This window comes from Sardina pilchardus, chromosome 14 (genome assembly GCF_963854185.1).
Source record: "Sardina pilchardus chromosome 14, fSarPil1.1, whole genome shotgun sequence".
Taxonomy (NCBI): Eukaryota; Metazoa; Chordata; class Actinopteri; order Clupeiformes; family Clupeidae; genus Sardina; species Sardina pilchardus.
The window spans coordinates 8485346-8507443 of NC_085007.1; the positions used below are offsets into that span (position 1 = coordinate 8485346).

The 22098-nt window shown below is 47.2% G+C and overlaps 2 protein-coding genes across 2 annotated transcripts in view; both read left to right on the top strand.

Moving 5' to 3' along the window:
- Window positions 1–488: 488 nt before the first annotated feature.
- On the top strand, window positions 489–6999 carry eri1 (exoribonuclease 1). Its single transcript, XM_062554805.1, has 7 exons — window positions 489–846; window positions 1382–1560; window positions 2567–2783; window positions 3050–3133; window positions 3702–3811; window positions 4097–4211; window positions 6051–6999. Exons 1-7 carry the CDS (start codon window positions 664–666, stop codon window positions 6291–6293), a joined length of 1131 nt encoding a protein of 376 aa, XP_062410789.1. The 5' UTR covers window positions 489–663; the 3' UTR covers window positions 6294–6999.
- Window positions 7000–8888: 1889 nt separating this feature from the next.
- mfhas1 (multifunctional ROCO family signaling regulator 1) overlaps window positions 8889–22098 on the top strand; it is a 40171-nt gene continuing 26961 nt past the window's right edge. Inside the window, exon 1 of the mRNA XM_062553688.1 lies at window positions 8889–12245. Coding sequence (XP_062409672.1) covers window positions 9305–12245 — 2941 coding nt within the window. The 5' untranslated portion in view covers window positions 8889–9304. The remainder of the gene's footprint in view (window positions 12246–22098) is intronic.

Genomic DNA, 22098 nt, shown 5'->3' on the forward strand with positions numbered 1-22098 from the left:
ATCACGAGAAAAAGGAAAAGAGACTCCAAACTGGGCGTAGTAGCCTAGCGTAGAATGCTGTAGTTAGAAAAAGTTGTGGGTTTGATTCTCGGCTTCCACTATTCTGCTCTTGAGAGACTGGCCCTTTTAATAATTTAAATAGCTATAAATCGCTTTGGATAATATATACATTTATGTAATAAACTTTCAAGTCAAACTTTCACTGTCAAGTGTTTCATTCAGTCTCAGTTCTGAATCTTTTAAAAGTGTCAATAACTGAATGTTTTGCAAGACAGGCTTCTCCTCCAGAATAGCTGCCATTAATGCCAACAGAATGTTTGCTTGGTAGCCTATGCTGAAAACAGAAAACAGAACGACAGGTGGCGACAAACATCTTTGATTACAGTTATGCTGGTGTAGTGACAAACGCAGGCCTCCCCACCGAAGGTCAGCGCTGTTCCATTTTGAGCACTGAACAGTGGTCGTGGAATATTATTAGAGGAAGACTCGCTTTGATGTTTACCATTTCCCTCGTTTCAAGTAAAATGCCAGTTACATTGAAAACACGATTTCAGACTATTTTCTCAGTGTGTTTATGACTACACCGAAAGCGTACGGTAAGCTCATAGTTAACCTTTCCCGCGGTTAATTCTCTGCGCCATTGCTCTGCTGTGAGCTCGTGGTATGTTTACGGAGAAGGCGCGCGCGAAAACCTTGGAACCCAACAGCCCGAGGAACATTACTCGAGCCAAGGGGCTTCAGAGCAATAATTGTCCACACTCAAAAATGGAAGAACAGAAGGAGAATATCCACCATCAAGCTGAAAATAAGAATCCCTCTGAATCTGGGGTCCGTGACACCCCCCTTGTAAGTGATTGTGACTGTTTTCGTCGGAAGTGTCTTTTGGATGTCAGCATACCAAAGTTGGGGAAATAACGTTAGCAGGTCACGTTGACGTTAGCTAACTTTGTCACTTGGCTAACCTGTGACGTTTCTGTCAGTAAGGAAGCGTTGTGCTGATTTAAGGACCCAAGTGTTCACGTTGTTTTCTGTATGTTCATAGACGTCTCAAATAGTCGTTTGGCATTTGACTATGCAACGTAGAACTACCACAGTGTCTTTTTAGCGATAACGACAGCGTGGCTGTCTCGTCAGATACTCAAGAACACGTCATGTCAGCTGTTGTCTTGCTTACGATTTGTTGTCAAAACATGACAACATATTAAAATTTAAGTATTGTGTAATGCGGCTATACATAGTTAGTGTGGTCTTAGATTATACGCCCATTACCATGTAAACTTTATCTGACTAGTCCTGCTAGCTCTTTGTTTCCATTCAGAGACACAGGTAGCGAACGTCTGACGTTTAATCCACACTATCGTCTGCCTTTTCCTCTTTTCAGGTGAAAACTGCTGGCCCTCAGGATGGCAGTACGGTGGATCCGGTGCCAGCTGTATCGCCCTCGCATGGAGAGTTCAGCGACCCCGTGTACAAAGAGATCGCTCTTGCCAATGGGCACATCAACCGCATGACCCGGGACGAGCTCCGGGCTAAGCTGTACGAGCTGAAACTGGACACGAGGTTAGAGCCGCGCCTATGTTATGGGATGTGTGTTGATTGATATGGGTGTGTCAGAAACATGCAGCCGGCCAGCCAGCACTTCTCGAAATTAACTATATAACATAACAACACTCATAGCAGACTATTGAAAGCTTTACATCTCTGTGTACATCTGGAACGTACATGTCTAGATTGATGGTCATGAAAGGGCTATGAGTAGATATGGGACTGTCAAAATGATGGGTAGTCAGTCAGATTATCTCTCTCTACTGGTTAGGGGCATTTTCCTCTACACAGCCACACATTACTCAGAGCAGTGGTGATATGTGCAACGTTTGCCTTACATCAGGGCTGTCAGATTCTCAGATGTTTTGAAGATTTCATCAAACAACAAGCTGATATCCACGCTGAAAAATGACAATGGCCGGGTTTCCCAGATTCGTTAAGAAGCTCTTAAGTGCTAAGAACTTCTTAGGAGCGTTCCTAGAACGTTCTTAGAGCGCTCCTAAGAAGTTCTTAGCACTTAAGAGCTTCTTAACGAATCTGGGGAACCCGGTCAGTGACTGTGACCATGACCATGGCCACCACGAGGTCTCATCCCAACAAATCCAGTGCTCTGCCTAATATGAGTTTGACTGACACCCCTTTGACTGACATGAGTTTGACTGACACCCCTAAGCTTTCTGATGCATGGTTCTGTAAGATTTGCCCTCAAATATTTTTCTGCCGTCTCTGTGTCCCCTCGTGCATTATGATGGATTAGATGCATAAGAGACTGCTGTGTAAATGTCTTTTTACTTTTTGTGCTCGGATATTGTACAACTGTATTGAAAGTTTTTGCACATCACCTCGGACAAAAGTGTCTGCGAAATACCTTGAAGCATAGCAATCTCTGAAGTGTGGCATTTAGTTAATTTAGTGTTGGTGCACAACACATCGTTTTCAGGAGACCTACAGCTGCAGCACAGCTGGTGGCACTTTCCAACCCTTTGTGTGTGTGTGGTGTGTGTGTGTGTGTGTTTTTAAGGGGTGTGAAAGACGTTCTGAAGAAACGTTTGAAGAGCTACTACAAGAAGCAGAAATTGACGCTCTCGGCAGCCGAGGCAGAGAAGACCGGCACGTTCTATGACTTCATCTGCGTGGTCGACTTCGAGGCCACTTGTGAAGAGAGCAATCCTCTGGACTTCGAGCACGAGATCATTGAGTTTCCCATCGTCCTCATCGACACACACACACTGGAGATTGTGAGTGTGTGAGGCTACATGCCAGTGGTCCATGGATAAATATTTCCTTATTTATCTCTATTGCTCTGTCTGATGCTTTTGTTTGTTAGTATGTTGATGTATAGTATGTATATGATGTGTGAGATGCCCTCATGCATTAAGTTACTGTGATGCTTATCCTCCAAAAAAAAGAGAAGAAATTGCATTAATAATTGCAATAGTTTGTGGCCCGTTTTTTGCCCGTTTGTTGAGATGTGGTTTGAAGGGCCCCGGTTGTTCTGTTTCAGGTCGACAGCTTTCAGGAGTATGTGAGGCCAGAGGTCAACCCCAAGCTGTCGGACTTCTGCGTTCAGCTGACCGGGATCACACAGGTGAGGCATGCACCTTCCTGGTCAGTTGAGGTCCATGGCCCCCTGGTGTTCACTGAGGGTATTGCTGGTGTTCATGCACTTACAGTATACAGTAATGTAGTTTCACTGTGATGATCACTATTTGATATTCAGTGATGGTCCCTCGGATTACTTCCTTTGTCAAAAAACCCTAAAACTCTACTGCAGCATCAGAATTCAGGAGACAAGTGGGTTGTATCAGAGTTGGTACAGTATTTAAGCTATAATGATTAAAATGTGTTCATGTGTCTAAATGTGAAAAGGTGAGCTGCAATAGTGTGGCCACCTAAAACAACAGTGGGTCCTAACGCTTTGGATAATAGCGTCAGTTTAACAACACCAACTGTACTCAAATCCTGAAGAGCATGCACATGTCCTCACGTCACCACTCGTGTTTCATAGACAAGACAATACTGTACATTGTTAATTGCTTAGAAACAGCTGAATTCTACAATTCAGATAATTATTTTCTTCTAGTTAGAGTCGAATAGTTAACCAGTGCATACATGATGAATTTATTATTATTATTTATTTGTTTGTTTATTTTTAGAAAATGGTGGATGACGCAGACACCTTCCCCTCAGTGCTCCGACGAGTGGTCAGCTGGCTGCAGGAGAAGGAGTTGGGCACCAAACACAGATACACACTACTGACGGATGGGTACGCGCACACACCAAATACTGATATACATTATTTAAGTCTTTGGCGTGTTGACAAAACAAGATATTTGAGGACATCATCCTAGCCTGGAATTGTTTTCACTATGCATGTAATCAATTAATCAAGAAAATGATCGACACACTATCAAACTACCAAAATATTTTTTTTTGCAGACCTACAACTGAGTACAAAACACAGAATACAGTGTATATGATAACTTGATTTTGATGAGTTTTGACGTCTGATAGGAATTATTCATCCTGAGATTATATATTTTTCCTCCAGGTCGTGGGACATGAGCAAGTTCCTCAACATTCAGTGCAGAATTAGTGGACTCCGATATCCAGCCTTTGCCAGGAAATGGATCAATATAAGAAAATCCTATGGGAACTTTTACAAGGTATGATTGTCGTCATGAAAGTGTAACTGTCATTAGAAAAAAGAAACCAATTTTTGACATGATGTACATTTCTCTAGACATTCTTATACTGAACAGAGCAGTTGACACCACTAACAAACACACACTTGGGGAAAAAGACAAGAGAAGATACGACCAAGCCAAAAACCAAACACAAAAAAAACATCACACACAAAAGGGAAGGAGGGGGGAGTGACTGCCGAATACACAGCTGTCATTGCACTATGGTCATGAAATGTCAATTTGTGTCTGATGTTGGTGTGCACCGATGTATTGGCCCACATCGATATAGTCTAATATTTGCTGATGGCAATGGCTGATGTTTATCTGTTATTTTGTTATTATAGCAATTCTGTAAAAGGTAAATGTTGTGCTATGACGGCCTGAAAGACTAACTAAAGGGTATATAACTAACAACAAACGGTTCTCAAACTTTTCAGCCTGGGACCCCCAAAATAACAGTGTCCGTGACTTCCGACCCCCACTATTCCGGAGGAGTAGAAGTATATTAACGTTGTGCGCTAATGTTGTTAATCTGTCGTAACCACATCAGGGGTCAGATGGGGCAAAGAAAATTCTTTTATTTGACACACACACACACACACACACACACACACACACACACACACACACACACACACACACACACACACACACACACACACACACACACACACACACACACACACACACACACTCACACACACACTTGCGGTCTCACAACCCACAGTGGGTCCTGACCACTGGTCTAATACATAACCATATCAACAACAACAATAACTATACTGAATAAAGACCTCTGCCAAGAACGACCTCTGTAGTACATCTTTCAGTGAGCTTGGATGTTTGGTTAGTTGGTTAGTTGGTTGGTTTCAACAACAACAATAACTATTCGGTTTTTAAGTGATGATGTAATAATGGGATAATAAATATATTTCCGGGTCCAACGGCTTTCAAACTCACATGTTATTCTCCATAGACAGTAAAATAAACTATTATTTTCCGCTATTCTGACCAGCCTTTAAGAAAATTGTCATCTTATACGGACTTGTTGCCTCAACCTAATCAAATCTATATTTTTCGGAAGCCTGGACGTTACCCATTAATATATCATCTGGCTGCATAGCTACAGTGATTACTTTGTTAAAGTTTAGCGATTTTGTTTTAAAACCGTTTAAACGAAGGTGGTGATGACAAAGTTTACAAGTCGCAAAAACCGTCTGGCTGCGCTAATAAACGTCTTTTCACAAAATAGCTGTTGGGTCCGTGATGTCAGACTTAAAAACCGAATACTGAATAAAGACCTCTTCCAAGAACGACCTCTGTAGTACATCTTTCAGTGAGCTTGGATGTTTGGTTAGTTGGTTGGTTTGCTAGGTTTTGAATAGTGAATAGTGGTTTGTCAGGTTTTGTCATGATACAATTACACTTTTTTTTATCAACAGTGAGCTAAAATGTAGCTTGGAGATTTTTTTCTTTTTGTGGATATTGCAAAGATATGCTAAAAAATATCGGGTTCCTTGCATTAGTTTCCATCTTCCTGTTTCCTTTTGGTTCCAGTGCAGGAGAACTGCAAAGATTCAGCCATGTCAAAGATGCTTTCAATTTAGACTCTGTGAGTCCCATCTGCTTAGTTTCGTCCTTGGCCCATTTAGGACATTTCCACCAAGTTTCATGAGAATTGAGCTCATACTTTTTAAAATGTAATCCTACTTAAAAAACAACAACAACAAACCACTGAATCAACAGGCAGGGGTAAAAACACAATCCTTGGTGGACATAATAACCGTAACCATAACAACCGGTGTTCTGCTCTAACAGGTCCCTCGCACCAATACCAAGCTGAGCAGCATGCTGGAGAAGCTGGGCTTGAAGTACGAGGGACGGCCCCACTGCGGTCTGGACGACGCGCGCAACATTGCACGCATCGCTCTGCGCATGCTGCAGGATGGCTGCCCGCTGCGCGTCAACGAGCACCTGCACGAAGGCCAGCTCCAGGGCGTGCCCAGCTCCGCTCCGCCAGAGGGGGCGCCACCCCCACACAACCCCAAGGGCCGCCACTAGACCTGCCAGGACAGGACAGAGAGAGATCTTCACTCAGAGTCACTGCCTTTTTACAGGGTTCCCATTGTGATGTCATAGAATAATTTGGAATCCATTACGTCTTTTTCAGCACACTTATTGTGACATCACAGTCACTTCTCTAGTGCGCAGATTGTGAGCTCACAAAAATGGAATCCATTACCTCCCTGTTGTGCTGATTGTGACATCAAAGAAATAAAAATCCCACTACTGAGAAAATGAAGGGAATAAAACGCTTGCAGCTCACCTGGCCCTTGCAGCATGGACTCAATCAGGAACAGCTGCTCTCTGCTCTTCCTCTCCAGCACATGTATCAATATATCTGTCTCAGTAGAGCTTTCTATTCCATCCTCTTCATCATCCCTTTCATCCGGTGCCTTGAAAAAAAACGTGAGGACTGACATTCGTGATGAGTGTTTCCAGGCATTCCAAGAGGGCTGCAATCTTTTGAACTGTGGTTCTACTGTTGTGTACACTTGTGTATCACATTTTGCGCTAGTCTGGGCCTGAGCGGTGACCGCTCAGATTCATGTCTCCTGTTGTCCGTCTTCTCCATGACACTCTAATGTTGAAGGAAAAGAGAAATATTGTAATATTGAAATATAACGTTTTGCACACATAAGATGGATTACACAAAGGCTTTGCTGTTGGTCTGTCTTGCATCTTCAATAAATACATTGCCCCTTAATTGTATGATTGTGTTTATAAATTGTGCTGAATTCATTTTCCGTTTGGGTATTCCAAATATTCACTTAAGAGATGTTGAATTCCTCGTGCTTTAGGGTAGGGGATTTCACACAGTGGCCAGTCTACAACCAAGACCCATCAGACTTCCTCTCTATCTGATTAACAGGCTCAACACATTCTCTGCCCAAAAAGGAGGGGTGAGCGTGTGATCGTGGTGGAATTAAACACACACACACACACAAGCTCCTCACAAAACACTCATGGTGGCATCATTATCATTTATCATCATTAAAACAAAACCAAAATCATTAACAAATCACTAACAAAAACATCATCAACAAAACAGCCTTCAAAGAATTTCACTGGGGTTGGTAAGCACTAAGCAGGCACCTTCCTTCACAGGAGTTTTTATTAAATTAGGCCCACTACTCCTCCAGAAGGCTCCACAGTGTTGTCTGACATCCCAGGCTCACCCTCCTCCACACTCATGATGGGTCCTCTACCAGCAAATACTGACAATGAACCAAATCAGACTGCACAAAATCATTAACAAGCAGCTTCTTTGCACGACAAATACGCTTCACTAGCAAGTGCTTATGGCCCGTTGATGTTGTGTTATGTCTATGTGGGCTCTTACGGAAGCTAGAAGCTTAGTCGCCCAGAGAAAATGCATTAAAAAAATCATGATTTCCATTCAATTTTAAAACAGCCCATCACCTGTATAAGATTACATTAAGAAGGACAATTTCACATGGCAAAAAATATGGAATTACCAGTCTTGGTGGGTATTTATTCAGCTGTTTTTTTTATGTAATGTATTTTAGTATCACTCTAGTGTCAGTAAGTTACTTGTTTCTTGGACAATATGCTCTTAGAATTATGGCACTTTTTGTATTAAACTTTTGAATGAGGTTTGCTTATAACTGCTGGTCTTAATGGTATATTGCAGATATGAATGTAAGGCTACTTTCTGAATGACCTTGTGAAAGATATAAGAGTCATATGTTTTAAATTTAGATTTTAACAGCTTGCACACCCCTGTCATATTACTTCACACTTAGGCTTCTTCACAATTACTGAACACTTTGACATAATTTAGGTTTGTCACTAAACTACTCAGACAACCTCTAGGACCTCTGATCTGTAGTCTATCTTGGAAAACCAGGCCAACATACAGAACTTTTTGTACAAGTGCGAATTAAACGATCGGGCTGGTAGGCCTAAATCTAAATTAAACTCGCTCTATGATTCTCAACTAAAACGCTATTCATGCATAAGCCGACAGGGGGAGGCAGACCCAAGAAGAAGTCATTTTCTTTTGCAAACTCTCTTATTTAGATTTTGAAAATAGTTAGCCTAATTGTCTTATATGTTGTCCAGTTAAATGCCAGCGAGCTCCGTTTGCATTGCATATGACGTTGTTATAAATTAATGAAATTGTAGGCCTAGCCTGTATCAGTTTATTTCTATTTCAGCATGTGGTCTGTTCTAGTTTACAAATCGACCAAATATTGTCTATACTAATCTGATTTAGGCCTACTTTTGAACTCTACAACCATTTCAACCATGTTGTGAAATGATTGATAGCCTACGCTGAAGAACAGTGAGATTGTTTAAAGTTAGGCTGTTAATTCGCAAATTATCTGTGAAAATATTTGAACCAACGATAAAAAACATAATTAATATACATACATTCAAATTAAGCGACGTGGTTAAAATAATATGCACTGCCATATTTACTGAGTAGCCTATGTTCACGTTACACTTTATTCCGTCCGCTTCTTGACTGAGCGTTTCCTTCTCCGAGAAGGTGGGCTCTGGATTCTGACGCAGTATAATAGGCGGTGCTGGTGTTTTCCTCTGAGTAACTGCAGTCGGTGAGAACACACACACTCATACACGCAGGCGGATGAGGTAGTACAAGCGGCCAGAGACGAGGCGCCGTGCGGTTAGTGATTTGCTTACTAAATGTCGGGACGGGCTTGAATGCGGTGGTACCGGACCACGCACTGGCGGTGCCAGGCGAACTGCCTGCCTTCCAAATTGGACCCGTTTCACCTTTGAATTGGCGGTGGGTTTCATGAGTCCGGTACTATTCGATGGCGCAGCGCTTTAGGATGCACGAAACACCGCTGTATCGTCTAGGGCGCCTGCAAGCGATTGAAAAGCTCGATGGATTCTGCGCTGAGGATGTATTTGATTGTGTTGTTGTTACGTTTCCACGGAACGTCGAACCCGTAAGGACTTCCGCACAGTGCATGGGAATCGATGAAGCATGCGGAGCGATCACCATGTTGCCAGGATAAATGATGATTGCCCTCAATGAAAACAAGGAGGAGGGGTCTAGCTGCAGCACCATGGCTGAAAATGAGAACAATCTGAAGACAGCCAGGTTATGGAGAGATGCAGCTTTGCGCTCCAGAAAGCTGAGGAGTGATTTGCGTCAGCTTACCCTCAGCACTAAAAATAGCCAAAAAATCACTCTTCCCGAAAACATCAAGGACATCGAGGTTCTGAACGTTGGTAACAACTGTCTTCAGGAGCTCCCTGAGGGTTTGGGATCAACGTTGACGAAACTGCGTATCCTTATCCTTCGCAGAAACAAGTTTGCCACTGTTCCCCAGGTCGTGTTTTTGCTCAGTCAGTTGGTAGAGCTGGATATCAGCCATAATTGTCTGAGTCATTTTTCTGAGGATATTGTGCTGCTGAAGGGCTTGAAAAAGCTCTGCATTAGTCACAACAAGATTCAGTACCTGCCCTCGGGAATTGGAGCTCTACAGTGCTTGGAGGAGCTGGATATCAGTTTCAATGAGCTCCATGATTTTCCCAGGTCCTTCTCCCAGCTCAGGAAGCTCCGCACACTGGATGCGGATCACAACAAGCTACACCATTTTCCCCTGGAAATCCTGGCTTTAAGTGACCTGGAGGAACTAGACTGCTCCGGTAATAAATTTGAGTGTCTCCCCAATAACATTATGATGCTGGAGTCTATCAAAATCATGTGGCTTAGCAACACGCTAATATCATCTTTGCCAGAGACTTTCTGTGACCTGCGAAACCTGGAGAGCCTGATGCTGGATGGCAACGTGCTGGCAACTCTGCCCCAGTCTTTTTGGAAGCTGCAAAAGCTGAAAATGCTTAATCTCTCCTCGAACCTGTTTGAGGATTTCCCTCAAGTCCTCCTCCGAATCCGTGCTCTGGAGGAGTTGTATTTGAGCAGAAACAGACTGACTTTTCTCCCAGAGGAGCTTGGCCAGCTGATCAGGTTGGCCAATTTGTGGCTGGACAATAACAAAATCACCTATCTTCCAGACTCCATTGTGGATCTGGAGAGACTCGAGGAGCTCGTTTTACAGGGTAACCAAATTGCCATTCTTCCGGACGACTTTGGAAAGCTCGCCAAAGTGAACATTTGGAAGGTGAAGGATAATCCTCTCATTCAGCCTCCCTATGAGGTCTGCATGAAAGGTATCCCTTACATAGCAGCCTATCAGAAAGAGCTGGCCAACTCTCAGCCTGCAGTGAAGCCTAGATTAAAGCTGGTGCTAATGGGGCAGAAGAATGCTGGGAAAACGTGCCTCAGGCAGTGTGTCGTCAGCAAAGCACAGGACTCCAAGACCCAGGCGGGAAACAACGGCATCGACGTGACGAACTGGGTGGCAGACATCGCCCGAAGTCTCACGTTTATAGTCTACGACCTGTCGGGGATGCAGAACTATGACCTGATCAAGCCCTTCTTCCTCTCTCCGGGAGCCCTCTACATCCTGGTGGTGAACCTGAAAACGTACTCGCCCCGGAGCTTCAAAGACCACGTGGGCTACTTCCTCCACCTGCTGAGCGCCAAGGTGCCCCACGCGGTGGTGCTGATGGTGGGCACGCACATGGACCTGTGCGAGGAGGTGGAGCTGGAGGAGAAGTGCCTGGACATCCACCGGCAGATCTCGCTGCAGGAGCGGCGCGCCACCGACTGCCTGCGGAGCATGGCCGAGCAGGTGGACGAGGCGCTGGCGCTGGGCTTCGACGTCCGGACGTCCAGCCCGCACGTGCTCTTCTACGGCGTGTCCGACAAAAACCTGCGGCGCAAGAAGGCCCAGCTGCAGTACCTGCTCAACCACCGGCTGCAGATCCTGTCGCCGGTGCTGCGCGTGAGCTGCGCGGGCGACGAGGAGCGGCGGCGCAACGTCGAGCGGCTCAAGGAGAAGCTGATGTCCGTCGCCGACCACCGGGACATCTTCCCCAACCTCCACCGCGTGCTGCCCAAGTCCTGGCAGATGCTGGAGGAGCTCCACGCGAAACCGCAGGACCTCTGGCTCTCCTGGTGGGACTCGGCGCGCCTGGGCCTCCAGGCGGGGCTGACCGAGGACCGTCTCCAGAGCGCGCTCTCCTACCTGCACGAGTCCGGCAAGCTGCTCTACTTCGAGGACAGCCTGACGCTCAAGGAGTACGTCTTCCACAACCTGCCGCGCTTCATCGCCATCCTGAACGTCTTCTTCCAGCGCGACGCCGACGTCATGCTGGACCGCCTGCTGGCCGAGACGGACGGCGAGGACCGCGTGCGCGCCGCGCAGATGAGGCACCTGGCCGAGGGCTTCCTGCAGAACGGCCTGCTGCCGTCCAACGTCATTCGGCTGCTGCTGCAGCCGCTCGTCCAGACGCAGCAGGACCTGTCGCTCATCATGGAGCTGCTGGAGAAGATGGGCGTGTGCTACTGCATCAACAAGCCGCGCACCAAGCCGCTCAACGGCGCCACCGTCTGGTACAAGTTCCCCAGCCACGTGAGCAACGAGGAGCCGCACGGCCAGGACTGGTGGATGAGCGGGACGACCGGGGGGGCGTCGGCGGCAGCGGCAGCGCCCGTGTCCAGCCAGCTCTTCTCCGTGGAGCAGCTGCAGATCGAGTACAGTTTCCCCTTCCTGTTCCCGCCGGGGCTGTTTGCGCGCTACAGCGCCCAGATCAACGCGCACGTGGTGCAGCGCTCCGACAGCCGCCACCAGATCTTCGCCTACCGCGGCAAAGTGCCCGTGGTGGTCAGCTACCGGCCCTCCCGCACGCGGCTGCAGGCCGAGGTGCTGTCCATAGCCAGCTACGCGTCTTTGCCAAATATCTGGACAGCTTGGCAGGCCGTCACCCCCCTGGTGGAAGAGTTGAATGTCCTTCTGCTGGAGTGGCCCGGCCTCCACTACTCTGTGCATGTGCTGTGTTCCAAGTGCCTGAAAAGAGGCTCGCCAAACCCACATTCCTTCCCAGGTAATTCCCTTTCCGTCCCTCTTTTCCAGGCTTTGGCAGGTCAAATGGCACCTGCTGTAGACAGACAGACAGACAGACAGACAGAAAGAAGTGACCTATATACTGTTTTCTTCTGGTCTGGGCTGTGTGAATGGTTTTGATTTGAGGCCTTTATAACTGGTGGTAGTCTTTATAGTGGTTATATCAAACAATAAATGTAGCGACCCATGTACCCACACGTAGCGATGGATAGTGTCTCAAATGGACTTCTCAAATGTTTGTTTTGTCAGTTTTGCTTTGTTTATTGAGGTCGGTGTTTTGTAAATAACTCCTATGGCACTTACAGTTTCAGTGTTTTGGTATACCAAAACAGGAGCATATTGAAGTATAGATTTACGCATCAAGTCCTTTCAGCTCTGTGTGCTATAGGTTGTTTTGTTTTGTGTAGTCTTGTGTGAGGGCAATGACGAAGCATGTTTGCCTCTTTCTCAAATGACAGGCTTGCTGGTTTGTGCCTAAGTTGACATTAAATATTGACACAAAGTGTGGTAAAGGTTTAACTAGGAGAGACGGGACAAACAATGGAGCTGAGGTGGTAGGCTGTGGATGAGTGTGTGTGTATGAGAGAGAGGGGGGAGAGAGAGAGAGAGAGAAAGAGAAAGAGAGGGGGGGGTTAAAAAGCCCCACCTAGAAACAGAAATTGGTTGGGACCAGCTTGTCTTACTGATAGAGGATCAGGGTGTGTCAAATCAAATGCACGGACATGATTGTAGAAGCTGGAGGAGGTTGTCATGACAACAAGCCATGCCTTTCTGTCCATCCGTTGTGTGTGTGTGTGTGCACGTGTGTGTGTGTGTGTGTGTGTGTGTTTGATGAGATTCTTTAGTGGTGTGAATGAAACATCTGTCTGAGCGTTTGTTTGGACCATGCTGGACTGGACCGTCCCCTCTGTCCGTGTCACTTGAGTGGAGTAAGCCTGCTTGCTACTTCAGTGCTCGCTGCTGAAAAGACTGAAAGGAAATGGTATTGACCAATCCTTTGTGAGCTTGCTCAGTGGGGCTGCCCGAATGCAGGGAATGACGTGAGGCTGATGACCATGCGTGCGATCCTCCGTTTCTCGCTGCAGACGAAACCACACTCGTGGCATTGAGACGCTGTTTTGTGTGTGAACGTGCTGAAAACAGCCGTTTGTTGCGCCGGTCTTTCATCCATTTTGTCAGTGCTTTCTGACTGCATAATTTAATCAGTGGAGAGGCAGGGAGTGGCTGCCACACAGAAGCAGCAGCGGCAGCAGCAGTTGTGCGTCTGTCATAAGGCTTGATGGGCATGGAGCTCATAAGGCTTGATGGGTATGGAGCTCATAAGGCTTGATGGGTATGGAGCTCATAAGGCATGATGGGTATGGAGCTCATAAGGCATGATGGGTATGGAGCTCACAAGGCATGATGGGTATGGAGCTCATAAGGCATGATGGGTATGGAGCTCATAGGGCTTGATGGGTATGGAGCTCATAAGGCATGATGGGTATGGAGCTCATAAGGCATGATGGGTATGGAGCTCATAAGGCATGATGGGTATGGAGCTCATAAGGCATGATGGGTATGGAGCTCATAAGGCTTGATGGGTATGGAGCTCATAAGGCATGATGGGTATGAAGACTCCGACTCCCTGCTGCTACACCCAAAATTGTTTCCTCTTCTCTTTCCCCCTCTCTCCCCCGCTCCACTCCCTCTCTCCCTCTCTCTCCTTCTCCACCCTTTCTCTCCCTTTCTTCCTACACTCTCCTTTTCTACCCCTTCTCTCCCTCTTTCCTCCTCCCCTCCTCCCTCTCCTCCTCCCTCTCCTCCTCCTCCCTGTTGACCTCACCCCGTCTCCCTGCGCTGGCTTCCGATGCGTCTGTCGGGGTTTGCTTTGGCTGCCGCCGTGGGTTAGTTCATGTCTGTGGTCGGCGCTGGTTTAAATCATTTACCATACCCTGCCTGTGAGCTCTACTGCACGCTCTCTCTGTCTCTCTCTCTGTCTTTCTGTGTCTCTGTCTCTCTCTCTCTCTGTCTCACGGTGTCTCTCTGTCTCTCTCTGTCTCTCTCTCTGTCTTTCTGTGTCTCTGTCTGTCTCTCTCTCTGTCTTTCTCTCTATCTCTCTTTCTCTGTCTCTCTCTCTCTCTCTCTCTCTCTTTCTCTCTCTTTCTCTCTTTCTCTCTCTCTCTCGACCATGCCAGAGTGGCATTCAGAAGACTGAAGAGTGTGTGTTCAGATTAGATGTGGGAATGTCTGCTTCTAATCCTGATCTCGTTCAATAGAATCCACCACTCCATGTTAATATGGTTAGCATAGTGCTGTTTTGGAAGACGGCGAGTATCGTGAAAGGCCGGTGGGAGGGGTCGGGTGGGGTGGGGTGTCATTTCATGTGTAAGCTTGCTGTAGATGTGCTACTGTTGTGATCTCCCAATGGCCTCCTAATAGAGACCAGAGCCGCTGTGTGCAGTAGCCTAAAAGGAGACTGTGTCCATTTGTATAGAGACAGCTGGCCTCTGGAGAAATCAAACACTTCCTGTATAATAGGCCACTCCCATTAGCTGTCAATCACCGAGCCCTGAAGTGGTTTGGCAGAGTGTGGTTCGTGTAAAAAAAAGGAAAACTGATTTAAAAGAAAAAAATTAAAAAATCCAATCTCTTCACGGCAGCAACTGATCGGGTTCTTCGTTTTCACCAGTGCAGAAGGGGACTTATGTAAGGGGTGCAGAAAGGGCACATGCTCGTCCTGTCGGATGTTGTTTTGGCCGAGAGCAGAGGGAGAATCTGTAAAAGTGTGTCTTTCATGCAGCCTAACGAGGCAGAAAGAGATGAGGCATCAGACGACAGTGCTCCTGGCAAGAGTAGAAAGAAAACTTTCACTGTGTGCGTGTGTGTGAGAGTGTGTGTGTGTGTGTGTGTGTGTGTGAGATAGAGATTAGCGGACCATGGAGAATGACCCTCAGCTCTGTTTTTTATGATGTTTAGGGGATAGGGTTAGGGCCAGAGCTGGTGGCTCTGTTTCCGTGACGCTATTTATGATGTTGTATATGTTTCTATGGACACACCAGCTCTGTGTTGTTGCCGTGATGAGGGTTCACTGGAGACACAGTCAGAGCCACTGGTTTGTCGAGCCTCTCCTCTGTTCCAACGACGTGGAAACAGAACCGCCATGGAGCTTAGAGATGAAATGAGAATAGATTCCAGACTCTGTTTCTACGCAAACAAGCTAAAGTTAAAATGCTACAAAATGCAGTTCATCCGCATGCTACTTTTGGTTGCAAAGGTTGTCATATTATACTCTGGGTAGCCTTTTCTTTTCAGGAGGTGTGCTGAGACTCGTACGAGGTATTTGCTGTTTTGGGAACCGGGCTGAGTAACGTCTGTTCAGCCAATCTGTTAATGTTACCCAGGTGTGCCGAAGTGGCCCCGCCAAGTTGACCATCTTCTGCAGCTTGGCCGTGGGCTGCGCTTTGAGCCGCAGCGTGTGTGTTGCGTGCGAGGCTCGGAACAGGATGTGTTTTCTGCTTCCTGAAGCACTTGAGACTCCCCGTCCCGATCCGTTCCCATGGCATCAAATCACAGCAGCCCTTCCCCCGGTCAGCGCAGAACAGCGTGTGTGTGTGTGTGTGTGTGTGTGTGTGTCTGGCCCAGGTTAAAGAGAAGCAGACACCATGAGCACCATGAGGTGGAGACTGCATATGTCCGTGCGTGCGTGCTGACGTTGAGCTTGCTGAGGCCAATCAGTTACACCTGCATGTTGCCATGACACTGCCCAGCTTCTCCTCTTGTTTGTCACAACAACAACAACAACAACAACAACAACAACTTGCAGAAGGCCAAAATGCTGCCTCACCCTGCTGTGTAGGAAAACGGCACAGTAGCATTACGAGTCCTGTTTTGTTGATTTTGCTGATGTATGTATGTCAACACAGCACTTATTTGGTTGTAAAATGAGTAATTTGGAGGTTTTAATCATGCCTAGTTAAAGACCACTCTTACTTAATGCATAAAGGTAACCTAGAAACATGTTGGGTTACCATGACATAGCTCTTCCCTGTTGTTGCCCCAGTGACGTAAAACAGTGGGTAAGTGAAGATCTGATTGCACCTAGCCCTGGGCCCAAGTTGTGCAGTGCAGTTTTTCATCAGGCCAAATTTGGGAATGATATTTTTGGCCAAACTCACTTGTTGATTCAGTCTTGGGGCTCCTCTCTCGCTCAGACTAAACATGGCAGACGGAGCTCAGGGAACGCTGGGTCCCTGTTACTGCCCAGCACAGATTAGCAGTGCGCTGGCTCATGCATCTGACCCCGGTCTAGCACGGGTTAGGTTTGGGACTAGTATGGGTCTGGCCTTAAGACTAGCATGGGCCTAATCCTGATCTGGCCCAGGTGGATCAGTGTTTGCAAATTTTTGAACACTGACAAACCAATCAGTACGCGTTTATGGAAATATGATGAAATGAGGCATACGTTGGCAACGCAAGCGTGTTACTGCACCGTAAGGGGCAGAGTATGGACTGCACTACAGCACTAAGGGGCAGAGTACAGACTGCATTACTGCACTTGGAAGCAAAGTACAGACTGTGTTAGAGCACTAAGGGCCATAGTATGGACTGCATTACTGCACTTGGAAGCAAAGTACAGACTGCACCACAGCACTAAGGGCAGAGTACAGACTGCACTACAGCACTAAGGGCAGAGTACAGACTGCATTACTGCACTAAGGCGCAGTACGTACGGTGCTGTGTTGCTGCTCTAGGCGCAGAGTATGAACTGCATTACTGCACTGAGGGCAGTACGTACAGTGCTGTGTTGCTGCACTAAGGGGCAGAGTATGGACTCCATTACTGCACTAGTATGGACTGCATTACTGCACTTAGGGGCAGAGTACAGACTGCATTACTGCACTAAGAGCAGTACGTACGGTACTGTGTTGCTGCTCTAGGCGCAGAGTACAGACTGCACTACTGCACTAAGGGGCATAGTATGGACTGCATTACAGCACTAAGGGTAGAGTACATACTGCATTACTGCACTAAGGGCAGTACATACGGTGCTGTGTTGCTGCTCTAAGGGCAGTATGTACGGTGCTGTGTTGCTGCACTAAGGGCAGTACGTACGGTGCTGTGTTACTGCACTAAGGGGCAGACTACATACTGCATTACTGCACTAAGGGCAGTACGTATGGTGCTGTGTTACTGCACTAAGGGGCAGACTACATACTGCATTACTGCACTAAGGGCAGTACGTATGGTGCTGTGTTACTGCACTAAGGGGCAGACTACATACTGCATTACTGCACTAAGGGCAGTACGTATGGTGCTGTGTTACTGCACTAAGGGGCAGACTACATACTGCATTACTGCACTAAGGGCAGTACGTATGGTGCTGTGTTACTGCACTAAGGGGCAGACTACATACTGCATTACTGCACTAAGGGCAGTACGTATGGTGCTGTGTTACTGCACTAAGGGGCAGACTACATACTGCATTACTGCACTAAGGGCAGTATGTACGGTGCTGTGTTGCTCCTCTAGGCGCAGAGTCGGCCTCTTGGCTTCAGCTGCTTTGGATTCCCTTTCATGTTGTTCCCACTGGCTCCCCTCCACACCACACCGGACCAGACCTCTCCATTTTTAATTACTGCTCAGTGGCCTTTCAGTAACCTTAACCTTAACTTTAACAGGGCTCTGTGTGTGTGTGTGTGTGTGTGTGTGTGTGTGTGTGTGTGTGTGTGTGTGTGTGTGTGTGTGTGTGTGTGTGTGTGTGTGTGTGTGTGACTGTGTGTGTGTGTGGACATAGAGTTGTGTTTCTAGTAGGAGTGTGTTTTTGTGTGTATGTGGAGGTATGTGAAATAGAAAGTGTGTGTGTGCGTGAGAGAGAGAGCAAGAGAGAAGGTGTGTGTGTGTGTGTGGTAAATTAATGAGGTGTTAATTATTGTGTGCGCCTCTCTCAGGTCTTTTAAATGGCTGTTGAATAATGCAGCCCAGTCATGGAGTCTTCATCACACTGAGCACACTGATCTCCACCTCCTCTCCGGTCGCTCCACCTTAGGGAAGTCCAACCGCAGAAATAGGTAAACATCTAGTCCACTGATGCCCACCCCTACGGGCTCTTCTCCTGCCCAGCTCCTTATACAGGGACTTTCCAGCACAGATTCTGTCGAGCGGCGGTCATCTGTCATGTTCTCGTTTTCACCCTTGTCAGTGTGAGGTACTAGTTGTTATGCCCTGCTTCTTGTTTCAAATGGGTCGCTGGCCACTGGGGTCTATTTGCGTGAGTGCGTTATCAGAGCTGCGGATGGATTCGCACCTCCTGCTCTTTGAAGTATGCGTGAAATGGAGATGCTGCTTCTACCTTTTGCATTCCTGACCTGACCGGCTGTGTCCCCCCCCCCCCCACACACACACACCCCCCCACACACACACACACACACTCCCCGACGCCTCTGAATTCCCCTTGCACTGTGGTGGAATGTCAGTGGTGCCTGCGGATGTTTGTAGTTCCTGTAAATCTGTTTACAGCCGGCGTTCCCCTGCTCCGATGCCACAGGCTCGGATCGCTGACAAGGCACAGTAACCGGGTCCAGTGTAGGGGTGAGAGGCCTGGCGGGGAGCCGGCTTGGAGGACACGCAGCCAGAGAGGGACATTTGAACCGCTCCTGTGGTCTCGGCCGAGGGTGGTGATGGGGGTGGTGTTGGGGGTGTGAGCGAAATCAGACCCAGCTCAGCTCAGCTCAGCTCACCCCCCCCCCCCCCCTCCAGGGCAACGGGCATGTTCCACCACTGCATGCCAGGACAACTCTCTCCTCGCCCTCCTCCGCTGTGCCCTCTCTGATGCCAGGCTTGCCAGACAGGGCATCGTAGGCACACAGGCAGCGGAGCGCAGACTTTACTCTGAGCCTCATAATGAGGCGCCGTCTGATTCCTCAAGCGCCTCTGGGGGTCATTACAAGTGAATGGATGTCTTGTGATACCAAAACATCTCCGACATCCATTGATACTTGCATACATACAGTACACCCTGTGATACACCCTGTGATACCACTGATGCACTGATGTTGTGACACTGTCGTGTCTAGGCTAGTATCTTTTAGCCTTGTCGCTTTGGAGCATTACAGACTTACAGTGTTCTCGCCAAAATAGCAAATACCAGGTTGAGATTATCTTCTGGTGGGACTGACTATATTTGTCCAGAACTATTTGCAAGTCATAGAGGTGCAAGTGTCACAAAGAGTAGCAGCTTTCAGATTGAGATGATCCACCACAGGTGTGTGTGTGTGTGTGTGTATGTGTGTGACAGAGAGGTGGTCCACTCTCCCATTCTCTGCGCTTATTTCCTGTGTGTTTTCCTGTTGTGGACCAGTGGACCGTCATTAACAGATGTCCAGTCGGAGCCCTCAGAGCCTTTTTAGCCTGCAGGACCTTCTTGGCTTGGCCAGGAATAGTCCACTCAGGGCTGACCGGGCAGGGCTGCCTGTGTGTGTGTGCGTGTGCGTGCGTGTGTGTGTGTGTACGTGTGGCTCTCAAGGCCTTTCTGTCATCACATTGGGCAGGGTTGTTGTTCCACGTTTAGCACCTTTTCTGAGCATGTGCAGTGTCACTTTCTCTGACCTCACCGACCTTTCCTGAAACGTTTCCCCCCCAGACATTTCCCTGATACTAGTGGTTATTGTTTCAGGTGCTGTGTGTGTGTGTGTGTGTGCTTTGGTTCTGTATGCTGTTCAGCTGCTCAGCTCCTGAGGTATAGAAAGTACTATCTGAAAGATAAAGAAAGACAAGCATTCAGTCAGGTTATGACTGTGATTGTGATGCATTTCCTCTTCTAGAGTGTTGTGGATGTGTTGATGCGTGTTCACGTTAGGGTTGGTCCTAGTTTTGACTCTTTGTTGGCCCAGGTTGACACACAAAGGACACGTTATTGTTTGAGACACACCCTTCTAAGTGCCTGAGCTCATCCTGGATATTTACACATTGTCTGAGCTGTCCCAACAAGGCGATTACTCACTTCGTTTTTCCGTCTTGATGTAAAGTGTCTCGTAAACATCTCCTGTCGGTATGTGCTTTTAGAAATGGCAACAGATGGCAACTGCACCATAAAAAGAACATCTAAACAGAAGACTTGTACAACAATGTCTCTGCATGGCAGTTTTTCCACACAAATAATCCAGATTCCCAAAGTTATTGAACTGATCATGTTTTAATATCAAGTTCTACTTAACATTGCTGTTCTGATCTTAGCTCTCAGGTGTGTTTAATCTAGCTAGGCCTAAACTTTCAGGTGTGTTTGACTCTGGATCGTAAGTTCTGCACTGTGTGGTCAGTCTCTGACTGCTGAGCTTGACCTTTTAAGAACTTTCCCTCTTCGTTGACCGTTTGCTGTTTGTGTCGTCGGGTCCGCCTGACGGACGGTGTCTCTTCTGCACATCGCAGCCCACCGTAATCCAGTTAGCGTAATCTGCGCAGATTAGAACAGCAGTGAGGAACTGGCAGGTGACTTTTCAATTAAGTCAAGGTGGAGTCGGTTAACTGATTACAGCCTATAATCTAACCGATCCACGAGGCGCAATCGCAATCAGAGGGCAGCGTGGAGTCACGCTTGGTGTATCTCGTGATAAAACATTGGTGATAAATATTTGTGAAAAATTGCTTTATCCCCATTTAGTCAAGTCTGGCCCTGATCTAACCAACTCAAATGCTAAAGCACATTAACATCAACATCAACATGTATAAAGTATTTATTAGATCAAGCCATGACCTGATTAGCGTAAATTGTTTAACATACTTTACATCACTGGCATGCACACTTAAGGCAGGGTCAAACCAAGTTTGTGAACCCATACATGAGAACGTGGTTAACTGTAGTGCTGCTGTGTTTCAGTGAAGGGAAACACAAATAAACAAGAAGTTAGGAAAAGGAAGAAAAAAGTAAGCAAATATAATTCATCATGTTGTCTTTATCAGTCAGCACCATCAGTGAAGTAGCAAATCTCAAATTCAGCGGACTGCGACTGTTCCGTTTTCCCCAAGTGTTCCAGAATTCACTTTAGATCTCTGGGTCTTGCCCTGGATTCCGGAGTGCTTTCTTGATCACTCACTTGAGTTTTACTCACTTGACACTGTAAATCTCCTGCTGTCTTGACAGTGTGTTTCAACATTCCTTGGGATCAACAGCAAGCATGTGAGGACTTGCAAGACACCAAAGATTAACCCTGAAGCTCAGGCGCGAATATTTAGCCGTGCCAGAGGAAGTGAACACAGAATGGGTCATATCTAGCCGATAAGACTTGCTGGTTCAGACCAGACCCCTGGCTTGTGGTGTCGGCTTGTTGTGGTTCAGACCCGTGGCCTAGGATGTGGAGATTACACAAGGAGTCCATAGAGGTTGTTGGGCTTGTTGCGGTTGACTTCACAGTGAAGAGGGGGCCTCTCGACTAGGTCACCGGCTGGGGCTTTATAGAAACTATAGGGAACCTCTCGCTGGGCCATGAACTGTGAAAACATCCTCAACTACGAGAGGAGTTGACAAGCTGGCCGGCGATCAGCCCGCTGACCAGAAATCAGTGCAGCTGGACCGTCAGCGTCAGGTTCCAGTCCACTCGGGCAGACGTGCGCGCACAAGTGCACATGCGCACCAGCACACGCACACCAGCACACGCACGCCAGCACAGCTTTTTCCTGCCCACTTCCTCCTTCGTTATCAGTCGTTGGCACGGCGACCACAGGCCATTACAAAGTCCGGAATGTGAGAAAGCCCCGTTGAATGAATGCTGTGTGTGTGTGTGTGTGTGTGTGTGTGTGTGTGTGTGTGTGTGTGTGTGTGTGTGTGTGTGTGTGTGTGTGTGTGTGTGTGTGTGTGT

Excerpts from the sequence above, each read along its gene's own strand:
- eri1 (XM_062554805.1), top strand. The coding sequence starts at position 664 with ATGTTTACGGAGAAGGCGCGCGCGAAAACCTTGGAACCCAACAGCCCG. Across the intron at positions 1,561-2,566 it reads GAGCTGAAACTGGACACGAG|GGGTGTGAAAGACGTTCTGA; the intron begins GTTAGAGCCGCG and ends TGTGTTTTTAAG. Across the intron at positions 3,134-3,701 it reads AGCTGACCGGGATCACACAG|AAAATGGTGGATGACGCAGA; the intron begins GTGAGGCATGCA and ends GTTTATTTTTAG.